This window comes from Pavona decussata, unplaced genomic scaffold (genome assembly GCF_977016875.1).
Source record: "Pavona decussata unplaced genomic scaffold, jaPavDecu1.1 SCAFFOLD_192, whole genome shotgun sequence".
Lineage (NCBI taxonomy): Eukaryota > Metazoa > Cnidaria > Anthozoa > Scleractinia > Agariciidae > Pavona > Pavona decussata.
This window is the reverse complement of record NW_028145601.1, coordinates 214,337-227,211: the sequence shown is the minus strand read 5'-3', so window position 1 is coordinate 227,211 and position 12,875 is coordinate 214,337. Positions and strand designations below refer to the sequence as shown.

At 38.7% G+C, this 12,875-nt stretch overlaps 1 protein-coding gene across 2 annotated transcripts; it reads left to right on the top strand.

Moving 5' to 3' along the window:
* Nucleotides 1-1,341: 1,341 nt before the first annotated feature.
* Nucleotides 1,342-12,086, top strand: LOC146461989 (chymotrypsin-like protease CTRL-1). Of its 2 annotated transcripts, none has more exons than XM_085086135.1 (10): nt 1,342-1,430; nt 2,523-2,564; nt 3,387-3,518; nt 5,675-5,907; nt 6,255-6,369; nt 7,691-7,779; nt 8,229-8,326; nt 9,286-9,530; nt 10,299-10,406; nt 11,713-12,086. In XM_085086135.1, the coding sequence occupies exons 1-10, from the start codon at nt 1,376-1,378 to the stop codon at nt 11,949-11,951; spliced, it is 1,356 nt and encodes a 451-aa protein (XP_084942261.1). In that variant the 5' UTR covers nt 1,342-1,375; the 3' UTR covers nt 11,952-12,086. The 2 variants fall into 2 exon arrangements, with proteins under 2 accessions (XP_084942261.1, XP_084942263.1); XM_085086137.1 differs by having other exon boundaries at nt 1,351-1,430; nt 6,255-6,336.
* Nucleotides 12,087-12,875: the final 789 nt, after the last annotated feature.

Sequence of the window (12,875 nt, the reverse complement as noted above, 5' to 3'; positions counted from 1 at the left end):
TTGGCTCGGAAATTAATTTTCAAACAGGGAATAAATGTGCAGACAAAGTCTCGGCGTCTTCATGAAATAGTGTCAGTATAAACGTTTCTGTCAGTATGAATTTATTGTAAAACACATTCTGGGAATAGGAGAGAAGACTTTTGTATCCGGACGAATAACATTGCTGTTAACAACATCCTTCTGGTTTATAGCAAATTGTGAATAAAACGACGACTTTAAGTGACCCATTAGGTGAACGTTTATTTTAAGAGCCTGATAACATTCATCATCGTCATCATCTTTATCTGCCATAAAACACCTTAATATGGTGAGGAGACCTCAAGAAACTATCGAGCTTATAAAAAGAGGTGCCGCGTACATCTGCCATGGACAAATTAAATAAAAACTCGTACATTCGTTTCTTGAAAGTTGGAAGAGAATTCCAAGTTTAAGGACCCACGTACATAAAGAATTGTAAACTGTTAAAGATTAGTACGACAGGCACGTGGTCGATAACTACTTGCTGTTCTAGTGCCATAATTATGTACTTTTCTACAAGTTACAAACAAATCGAGAAAGGTCGGAGACAAAAACCGCCTTTTTTTACATTTACAACAAAGGAAAGAAAACAGAGAAATCAGCACAGATGCATATCACTAGAAGGCTCGACTAATTAGCTTAGATTATATCTATACATACAGTAACTTTAAAACGATACAACAACTAGTACTGGATATGATAGCAAAACATAAATTTAGTGACGCGAAAAGAGGTTAAATGAAAAATATCTAATGCACTTAGCGAACAAAATTTCATGGTCAAGTGTATGAATGAAAGAATAAACCTTATTAAGCCACGGAATTTACATCAGTAAACGGCTACTGCTTTACAGAAAAGCCGTGTGCAAAGTATACAAGTTATTCGCCAGTTAAAATGGGCTAATGCACTATATACAGTATTTAAATGAAAGCGAGGCTTAAAAAAGAAACGGCAGTGATTTCACTGCAATCGATGACACAACAAGAATGCCACAAATTCACGCAATGATAAAACGAGTTAGCCTGTTTGTAGTAAGGTTACGTCCACTAATGCCCCCCCCCCCCCCCCCCGGCTCTCCCGGCCCCAACACCACCAACGCCCTCACTTCTTCTTTGCGGTCAGATTTTAGGTGAATTAGTCGGAGACGCAACTGTTCCAATAAACTAACTTAACAGATTAAGGGTACCATTAGTCCCAATAAAGAAATTTCAAGAGCGTTCAAGCTGAAGAAACTAACTAAAAATCACATCAATTAGTGAAAAAGGAAAGGTGACAGACAGCATTGGTACAAATATACCTATAACTTCGATTATTTTCACTTCGACTTGGACTTGAGTATCACAACCCCTCAAAAATTATGAAGTCGATGATTTTTCTTGTCGTTCTGGCGTTGGCGCTTTCTCGCGCTGAAGGTAAGAGACAAAGCTCTTAAAATTGCAAGACTGAGCTAGATATTTAATTTAAAAAAACTTTTTTCTCTCACTCATTATATTCGATAACTGAATTAATCTCGTATCTTTTTCAGATGGGAAATCTGAAATTGATTCATGAAATAAAAACAACGTTTGGTTTCTTTTAGACTGGAATTAAAGTTCTACTTTATAATAAAAGCACCGTAAAAGCGATTTGAACCAAAAAAAGGAAAGCGAGGAAAGAAAGACAGAAAACACGACAAGTGTTATCAAGTTCCTGCCGATATCAGTATCACTTCATCAATTTTTTAGCACACGATCAGAGCCGGTTAAGTTATGACGAAATAAATGCTGCGTGCTACGTTCTACAAGTCAATACGTAATAAATATTATAAGACCTGTAGTCCTGAAAAACATCTTAAATTTCAAGATTAGTATGGGAGCAAAATTCCTCGGCCTAATTGGACGCCACACTAGCTTAAGTAAGTTGAAAGAAATTTATTTGAATTCTTCCTACTTTACGTCCTTCCTTTAGCTTCCAATCCTTTTGTTGAGGGAATAAAAAATGACCGTATTATCAATTACTGCATGATACTGACTTTTCTCGATGTTTTCATGAAAAAATAGAATTTTTATTGTTCAAGAACCTCACTCGTGGGTCCTTTGGTACGTTAACTTACACGTTAAAGTACTGTTCCTTTGATAGAACAGGCCCCAGTTGTTCAAAGAGTGGATAACTTTATCCACCGGATAAGTCACTATCCAGCGGAGCAAATGCACTCCAACTAACGCCTTTGGCAAGTTTTCCACACAATCCCATACTTAAATTTCACATATGCTTCTACTCTATCCACAAATTATAGGGCTATTGGGAAAATCTTGCCCACATTTCACCTGCCGGATAGCAACCTATCCAGTGGATAAAACTATCCGCTCTTTGAACAACTGGGGCCAGGTCATTGCAGTGATCCTATGTGAAAATATCCTGATTCACATAGGAGGAATATTAACTGCTGTCTTTGTTTCATGTCTTTTAGATAGCTAGTATAAACGGTTAAAAACATTAACTCGATGTGGATCTATGTTTTCTAGCGTCGTGTAGTACACCAGCTCCACCACCGCCACTGGCATCAAGTAAGTAAACTTGTGTCTCATGGATATTTTTTTAGCCACGTACTAGAGGCGTTAAGAACATAGGTTCTTGTGGAAAGGTCTCGAAAGCACAAGATTCTGGTCGAAAAGGATCAAGTGCAGGTTTAAGTCGATAAGGAATACCGCGTGGCCTCGAACTTAATTAAGGAGGTCGGCAAGAATATTCGTAACCACGCAACCAATCAGAACTGGAAGTAAACAGCAAAACAGAGCTAGTGCCATGCACTGAAAAATCGGCGCATGCTGGCTCGTAACCGCTCGATTACATCATAATTCTTTCTTTGTTTTGTTTTTAGTTTCAGATTTGTTTCTGCGTTCGCATTTGTCTTTTGTTTTTTTTTTTTTTTTATCAGTTTCATGATTGTTAGATTACGATCGCTGTTTTTTTTTAAGCTTTGAACAAACACGTCTTCGGTTTCACTGTAAATTAATTAATCACAATCCTATAGCAAGCGCAACAGCAAACTCAAAGCATTATTACCATGCAGGGAAGATCCAAACCTTCAGTCACGTGGGGGGTGGGGGGATTGATCTCGAACGCTCAACTTTCCTCGGCTTTGAAAAAAGCGAAATATCTCGGCACCTCGGCCTTTTGGCTCTCGTCTTTGGTCTAAAAAATAAGGTGAGAGACTAGACACCTTCCCAAGATCCAGCACTAACTACCTTCACACTGACCACTCGAGTCTAAACATGGTTTCCGCTGAGGTTGTCGAAACATTTTGTGTGACCCATGTTACCAATTTAACGACAGTAATTCTCAGGAATACTCTTACCTCCTGCTTTGTCTATGTAACATTTTTTCAGATCCATCGTGTAATTTCGAGAAGGACTTGTGCAAATGGCAACAGTCCAAATCAGACAACTTTGACTGGACACGACGATCAGGTCGTACTCCTTCCTCCCCCACAGGGCCATCAAGTGGACATGGAGGAAGAGGTGGGTTTACGATACCCTGTTTAGGGTAGCTCTTTCACGATACCCTGCTTACGGTAGCTAGTTAACGATACCCTGCTCACGATGCCAACATTACGATACTCTGCTCACACAGGTAAACCCGATCACGATACTCTAATCACATACGTGACAAAAGTAGAATGCATCGAATTTAACGAGACTCGGAAGGGAAGTAGGTTGATAAATTACCTAGCAGTTGGTTACTATTTCATTCTATTTGACTGCTATTGTGATGTCATAGATGATGCCCAAATTTGGCGTCAGAATTATAGTTCAGGAAAATAATGTAAAAAATGCTGTATTGGTCTTCGGTATAAAATTCTATGATTTCTGGTGAAAACCCCATTTCAACCAGGTAAAAAGGCGTAGAGTTACAGATTATTAAGGAAATTCAAATTTCCCGCCACATGACCATATATGGTCAAACTTTAGGAGTATTTAAACGCCGGCGAAAACAATAAAAATATCGTAACGGAGAAAAGACAAAGTTGCATAAAATCGAAATTGTAGTTTTTTCAACTTAGCTTTTGTGGTGCTATGACGCGTATTTTATCATGAATGACATCATAATGACGTAATTCGTTATAAAATACGCGTCATAGCACCACATGTGCTAAGTAAAAAAACTACATTTTTGATTTTATGCAACTTTGTCTTTTCTCCGTTACGATATTTTTTATTGTTTTCGCGTTTAAATACTCCTTAAGTTTGACCATATATGGTCATATGGTGGGAAATTAGAATTTCTTTAATTAGATGTAACTTAACGCCTTTTTATCCGATTGAGATGGGGTTTTTTTGCCAGAAATCATAGGATTCTATACCGAAAACCAATACAGCATTTTTCACGTTATTTTCCTGAATTTTAGTTCGGATGCCAAATTTGGACATCACTTATGAAGTCACAAGAGCAGTCAAAAAGAATGAAATAATAACCAATTGCTAGGTAATTTATCCACCTACTTCCCTTCCAAGTCTCGTTACATTCGATGCATTCTACTTTTGTCTATAGCCTATAACTCTCAGTTTTGAGAGTTGCGGGAGGAAAAGCCCTAGCAACCGACCATCGTGCCAGTTTACGATACTCTGCTCACTATTCCCAGTTTTAGATTAAGGGGAAGACTTACAATGGACTACATTAATGTAAGGCAAACCTTTCAAATTAATCACACCTATATCCTAAAAATACCTCGCATCTATGACATGAAGAAAAAGTAATTAAATCCAGCCCTAAATTGGAAGTAATTAAGTCAATCACTCATTCAGTTAGTAATCAAGTGAAAAGGTGACGATAGCAGATAATACTATTGTATTTCAGCCCGCAGTCAAGCTTTGGATGCCTGACGTCCCGCACTTACAAATGTTATGTTCAGTTTCTATACTAATTTCACTGAGTTATAGCACTGCAGTGCTAAATTCTTCGACACTTAAAGTTTATTACTTATCCCGCTGTGAATTAGAGCTTTAAAGTTACCGTAATAGGTCCCTTACCCAGCCCTACTGCTAGGAGGCTAAGCGGGCCCATTCATTGGCTGTCTGCGTCTCTCCCTTGACCAATCCAACGCAGCTTGGCCTGCTAGGGATCCAAGTACCATCAGACAAAGCTCTTCGGATCGTTAAGATGCGCAAGGCTCATCAACTGAAGGGGGGGGGGGGGGGTACTTCCATATATAAGCTATATGGCTATGTGCTAGTGTGAGGATATATATGCGTCAGGTTTTCAGTTTAGTCTGGGATAGGGTATAGAAATAAGAGAGTTTTGGTCTAGAACAGGGTATAATTTTCCAGGAAACTGATCAATTTCTTGAAGAATTTAGTCTAAACTAGGTTTCCCGAGAACCGACACTAAAAAACGCGTTTTAGTTGTTGTTGTTGTTGTTGTTGTACACGTAGAAGATTTTGCAGTTTGGGTGCACTGTGATAGTGACCTAGTTTATAGCGAGTCTGGGATAGAATAGGGATTTTTAGTCGTCTATGGGCTTGCAAAATGCAGCTGAACTTGGCCTGGTTTATGGTAAGGGTATCATAGTGCCACCATGGAAGGGTTTGATGGCACAGGGTGGTTTAACATGCACTTTAAAAAATTCTCACTTGTTTTTAAAAGTTTCGATTAACGTTTCCCCAAACCTCTCTTGCAGGATATTATATTTACATTGAGACGTCCAGTCCTCGTCGCCCAGGTGACAAGGCCATCATAACTTTTAAGGGGGCAAACAGCAAACCTGTGTGCCTTTCATTTTATTATCACATGTACGGAACGAACATTAACAAACTCAACATCTACAACGGAGGTAACGAAATTTGGACCAAGTCTGGTAACCAGGGAAATGCATGGAAGAAGGCCGAGGTTTCAGTCACGGGAAATTTTGATGTGAGTGTAGCGGAGAATTAATGTTAGTTTCATCCATACATATATACAGTCGGTATTAGCAAATATAATACATCAAACATTTCTTTCATTTGGAGCTCGAGGTCAATTAAATTTGTTCAAAGCGTGGCGTATACCTCCTTTCACACCATCGACAAATAAACTTTTTAACCTTTAGTACCAGATCTAGAATGAGAAAATATTCACTCCATGTTCATCCGTGAAAGAGCATTTGAAAGGTGATAACGTTATTAAAACTGCGGCTTAAGACAGTTTTAGTTTTGGTTTCGGTAATTGTTTTCAAATCATGTCTTAAAGTAAAAAAGTGCCAAAACGTTTTGTCCCTACAGCTTAAGATTGAAGGAATTCGTGGTTCATCATATCGGGGAGATATTGCTATAGATGACATATCAGTGGCTGATGGATCTTGTGGTGGAGTAGTGCCTCCCACTCCTGGTCCAACAGGTTTGCAACGTCAAACTCAATTCCAAAAAAATAAATAATCTATAAAGTAATCTCAACGAAGATATGAAAACGAATGCTTTAAGGTTGTTTCGTCCCAAAGGTAGGTCGAAAAGAAAAGAGTTTTGTCGTCGAGCATCAGAAACATTTACGTACTGTACTGAAAAGTAGTTGGCTTTTGACGTTTAATGTGCACAAAGTCACAACATGCACCCAGTCAAGAAAATTGAGGGGACTCGCTTACCCCAGGGACATGTACCGGCGACTTGTCCGTGCAACATCGCCCCACTTGTGGATCTCACCTTTACCTTCAGCTGCTAATGTACAGTATCGTTCCACGCGTGAAGGAAACTGTAGGAGATATCTGTGCACAGTTCAGCCTGTTTGTTTCAACGGCTCTTTTTGATATTAAAAATAAGTGCTAAGAAGAAGTATTTTTAATGATCCGCGCCGGATATGTCAACCACAGGTTACGTTGTATGCGTGAAAGGCCCTTACAATAATGATGAATGTTATCATATTCGAAAAAAGCCCGAAAGCTAGTCTACCGTCATTGTAACAATAGACTATTGTACAGAAACATTACTTAGGAGTTAGTTTTACTGTAATTGGTTTCCGTTAATCCTGTTTCTACTGTATAATTTGGAAATAACTTAATTTGATTTATTTTGTAATTGTAATTAATGTAACTTAACAGGGAAGAGCCACCCAGTGGATCTGTTAATAAACCGTATTATATGATACATCTTAAATGAGGAGGGCTTCGTAAGTACGGCCTCAAACTTAAACGGGGCTTCAGGGCTCGAACGTGATTGAATGAAAGGCACTCGCATGACTCCCTAACTTTAGTACACATTCCTCTGGGATAATTCTCGCTGTTCTTATTCAGACCAGTCAGGAAAAACAGATACACCGATCCACGAATATCAGCTGCAACAGAATGCAGTTGCACTTATTCCCATTAGTCTCAAAATATCCCCAAAGGAACACAGTGTTTCTCATTTTGAGTAAACTGAGTTCTTTCGTTTGGTTATAGGGCGCAGAATGAACAAAAAGTTTGTTTTGTTCACCCCATATACAGTATTCGATTCCTAATAGAACATGGGTACTGTCTATTCCGGAAATGTTCCATAAGAATGCGCTCTTGGAATATACATGAAAGGACCTTAGAAGCTTGTATCTCCAGCTGACAATTTTACTATTGGGGGATTAGATGCACAATCCAGTTATTTTATTTCCAGTCATTCTTCTTAAAAGAAGAATACGAATCATTTTCTATGAGATATATCCCACTCTTTAACCAAGTCTTGGTTTATTATTACAGTTCCGCCTGGTCCGGTGAAATGTGGTTTTTCCCCCGGGACCCGTGTTATCGGTGGAGTTGACGCAGTCCCAGGAAATTGGCCCTGGCAGGTGAATAATATTTTTTGTTTAAATAAATTTTGTTTAATCTAAAATGTTGCCACAACGCGCTCACAGTCAGAGCTTCGTCTATTGTAAGTGTTAACCCACGTTGACTAGATGAAGGTTGTTGTCAGACCGAGTTTTGATAAGGCCCCTTAGTTACAATTCAGTGAATTTCAAGACAGAAGACTGAGAATAAATATAGGCACGTAACACGTGCAAAAGCAATCCCGTTCCCTCCCGTTCTGTTGGTTGTGTGTCCGAAACAAACACACGACTGAAATGGAGATGCGTGTGGTAAAGAAAGTAACGATGGAAACTATCATTCTTTGTTTCCATACTTTTTTTTCTTTTTTTTTTAGTTTCTCCCCATATAACAGAATTGTTTTTTTTTTTGTTTGTTTGTTTATTCTGTAGACTTATACAGTGGTCTACTCTTAATCTGCCTTTTTATTTAGATCGCCCTCCTCAGAGGAAGTTTCAAGAGTTTCAGCTGTGGTGGATCTTTAATCGCTCCAGACTGGATAGTCACAGCAGCGCACTGCATTTCATCCCTGTAATTATTAAAACTATTCGTCTTCAGTATCAATGTGAAACGAGTTTCAATTGAGTGCTTACTGCAGTTCGTGTTACACAGAAAGAACCAACACCAAAAACCCTACAAAATAAATAAATAAATAAATTTGTTTATTAATTAAAATATTGTGAACGACCTAAATACAAATAACAGTCTTAAAACCGTTATAAGTGAACTCAATACATTTGTTTCTAACCCTGGGCGGTTTAAGATTAAAAAGCGTACGTCGTATACGTATTTTCCGCTTTTGACGCCAGTTACGTTCAGATATGCTTCGAGGTTCGTTTATGTCTGTTGTGATCGGCCAGAGTAATTATTTTGAGCTCACCTCAACTTCAGTATGAGTCACAAAGAACTTAGCACTGAAGGTTAAGCATTGTTCATATTAGGCACTAGATTCAATTAATCGTTAATTAGCCTAAAAGGGGCACTGTCACGGCGATTTTGGTGCAGGTACATTGTATTTTGGTCAAAATTGCTCTAACATTTGCAGGACGAAAAACCTTTTTGCTAACACGAAATTGCTCTTAATACACTGGGAAATTTTAGTAAAGGATTTCTCCAAGATCAAGAACTATAACTATAATTACTTTTAGCGACTTCTCTAAAATACACAGAAGAACCCGAAAAAATTAGCGACTTTTTTCAAGTTGTAATCCATTTCCATCCAAAAATAACTAATACTAGTTTCTTTGCACTAGTAGGGTTGTTGTTAACAAAACTGAACCATTATTTTAACGATTCCATCGATTGAAGCCGTGTTGTTTGACCATTCAAAGCAACACCAAATTGGTGACTGCACCTGTGAGAACTAAGTAAGAACTTGATCTCAGTCAGGACAAATTTCCAGCGACCATAGAAGTCATGTGATCTATTGGGCTGTGATGTTTTACTTCTATAGACAAGATAAATTACATTTGCTTTCTTACATCATATAGGCAAGGAAACTACTACACTATTCGTCTTGGAGAACACAACCGAAGATTATCAGAAGGAACCGAACAGGATATACCGGGAAAGCGAGTTATTAGACACCCGAGCTACAACCGACCAAGCGCCATTAACAACGATATCGCCTTGATTCAGTTGGAACGACCAGCAACGTTAAACGCAAGAGTCGGAACCGTCTGCCTGCCTGCTCACAACGAAAATGTTCCAACGTCTGCCACGTGTTACATTACAGGTATGGAAAAAACAGTGATTCCCCTATGAGCGTGATTTGTTTCATGGGGTCTCTTGAAAATATATTAACGGGGCTTGTCCCTACTCCTTTCCACACTGATGCCTACAATTACAATTAGCTAACTATATTATGCCCTTCTCCACTCCTCTCTTACGTACCGTAACCTGATATAATAAGATCATGTGGAGTAGATAAAAAATACAATACAATACAATACACTGATGCCATTTCGTTTCAAATCGTTTACATTTCACACAGGGCGCAGAGGAGTCAAATTTGATGTAAATTCCGGCTTAATTCCCTGGAAAATTGCGGCACAAACCGATTTTGTTGATTTAAATACAAGAACGTGATCGAACAAAGCGTCATTGTCTCTTGTATTTAAGGTGGGGCAGTTGTATCTGAAAAGGCTCTCAGGGGTTTTGCAGCATTTTATAAAGGAAGGTATACGGTCGCTCTGTACTTGCACGGGCCTGATACAAACACGCGTCGGACATGGCTGTTTGTTTATCTTTAATTGAGTCATACTAACCTTTCGAATTTTCTCAAACATCACTGTTATAAAAACAAGCGTACCTACCTAATTTTATTTCTTAGTTTTATGATATTTCACTGACCATTGTTCAGCGAATGCGTCTTGTTAATTAAAAACTGTATAGTTGTTTCTTTTATGAAGGTAACTACGATCGTTTACCGCCGATACAACTCAAGTCAATACAGTAACTGTAGTTTGCTTAACTCTGTAAATTTTGTTCCTTGAATCTGTAGGCTGGGGCAAGATCAAACATCCCGGATCATCACACCATATTTTACAGCAGGCTAAGCTTCCTCCAGTCACGAATGACGTATGCGCCAAGAAACTGGCTGAGTCACCAGGTAACTCAGAAGTGTCAGACGTGAATCAGTGCAGGTCTTTTAACTTAAATAATTCATTATCATGCTATAGTCGGATCTTAATTTGTTTACCTGTGTTTGGCCTCATTAGCACATGTTATCATTAACGATAAAACTAGCTCAGGATAAATGGTCTCGATCCATAAATTGAAAAAGCTTGGCAGATTTAGTTTTTTCTGAAAGTTTGCTCGTGGTACGTTACTGATACGTAGTTTTTGAAAAACAAGCTTTAAAAGTGTCAAGATTTTTCAAAGATTTCGAAAGCTCGGATATCTCTCAGAATATTCAACATATCAACCATACCACGTACAAATAAACTGTTCTGAATACTATTCGTTGCCGAATCTCTTGTAGTAGAAATTCACGTGCTAGACGTCACTTTACGTGACAAAACCAAACTGAATTGCAGGCCTGACACTTCGGCAAAGAGCAATTTAATATTTGGGCCAATATTTCAACTAGTACCAATAGTCTTCTTCTTAGTTCATAGCTCATTGTTTTATTTATTGTAATGAAGCAAATTTTACACAATAACGTTGGCAACGATTCGCCAAAACTGATAAAGACAAGAAAGCGAACGGTATAACTTATTAAAAGCAAGTGTGCACCATTCAACCTGCAAAGTAATGCTTCTGTTACAGTCAACCCAGGTCACGCGTGAACAGTATTTCCAAGAATGAAATGAACATTCGAATTTCTCTTTGTAATGTCCGACGTGTGAATGGAATGTTGGACATTTCCCGGGAAATCGTTCCGAAAAAGACGCATTAACTGAGAAAAAAGATTCAAAATACTTGGGAAACAATTGTTATTCTTGAAATATTCAATTTTGCAATGTCAAGAAAAATTCATAGCTTTATACCGTCAATAAGCTAGGGAAACTTATACGGGAACTCTGAAATCTCGTTGGCGATTTTCAAAACTGACATGCAAATTTCAAAACTCCGTTCAAATTTCAAAAATATCGTTCGTGGGTGACCTGGGTTGACTGTAAAGTGAGGTTTGGCCCAAACTTTGAATTTGTTTCCAAAAAGCCAGACGCAGGTTTCCAGCACTAAATCTCTCGGTACACATATTAACGAGAATTTGTCTTGGAATGTAGACATTGACAAAATGTAAAACTTTTGACACTAGTGGTTTTGGCCATGTAAATAATAGTTTTTCAAATTAAGGCAAATATCATGGACAAATTAGCCAAAATCCCTGTAATGGCAAGAGATTCTAGCTTGTTTCAGTCTTTTTTTGCTGTTGGTAGCTCAGGACGGTATTTTTGTGTGATTTATCGTAGGTGGATCCAGTCTTAAAATTACCGACCAAATGATCTGCGCAGGTGTCGAAGGAACCAATTTGATCGGTTGCCATGGCGACAGTGGTGGCCCTTACGTCTGTCAGGCATCTGGCGGAAACTGGGTTCTACAGGGCGCCGTCAGCTGGGGCTCCCCGAGATGCTCTGCGGCTGAGCGATACACGGTGTTTGCACGAGTTGCACAGTTCAGAAACTGGATTAACCAGTATGTCCAAGTATAAACTGGATTAGCCAGTATGTCCAAGTATAAACTGGATTAGCCAGTATGTCCAAGTGTAAACTGGATCAAATGGTATCTTTACTGATACAAGTAGACTAAACGAATGGACAAATAAAAAGATGGGAGTAGAAAGGTGGTCTTGTGTTACTTAACGGTCTTGAGCCTGAAACTCCAAGGAACCCCAACAGACACTCGCCCTCGTTTGCACTGCAATGCTCGCGCGCTCTCAATTACTCTCACACGCTGTTAAGGGCGGTGTAATTATGGTGAAAAGCGTCTTTAAATAATTCTGCATCATATATTGTTCAGACGTCAACGTTCGAATCTCGATAAGATACGTTTGTATTCATCGAGATTGTTCCGAAAGGTCTGAATAATGTGGCTAATGTGGAAACAAATCCAAGTACTGAGACGTTTATAGCCGCTTAGTTTGTGTCACGAAACACGTAGTATTGCGTAGTACGACGTTAGTATGTGTCGTTGAACGCAAGTTTTCACAATTTAGCACAAGTTCAACAGTTCATATATGCTATCGAAAGTCCTAAAATCGCGACAAAGTGGAGAAAAAGGCATTTTCAGGGTCCTCATAGAAAAAAGTTCCTGGAAGTAGCATATTTCCGGCATTCCCTAGGCCTACAGGCAGAATTGCCAGGCCTCGCACAAACGCCGGCAACGCGCCTGGATTTATTTCAAAGCGTTGATGTTTCTTCGTTTAGCATTTTCTATAACTCTTCGGATTAGATATAATTCGTTAACCAACTCAAACAGTTTTTAAAGGCCTGGGTTAAGGGCTTTTAAGAGGAAAAATGGTTTATTCTAGATAACTTCAACAAATTCAATGGCACTGAAGTGAAATTTGGAGGATAAAAGATCTTATCATTTTGAAAATTTCTAAGCATAAAAAGTAGTGCTATAGATCACGTGA

Bases quoted from the DNA above. Each gene is read 5' to 3' on its own strand.
- LOC146461989 (XM_085086135.1), top strand. From the start codon at position 1,376: ATGAAGTCGATGATTTTTCTTGTCGTTCTGGCGTTGGCGCTTTCTCGC. The intron at 6,370-7,690 runs GTTTGCAACGTC...TTATTATTACAG, and splicing joins TCCCACTCCTGGTCCAACAG to TTCCGCCTGGTCCGGTGAAA. The intron at 8,327-9,285 runs GTAATTATTAAA...TACATCATATAG, and splicing joins GCGCACTGCATTTCATCCCT to GCAAGGAAACTACTACACTA.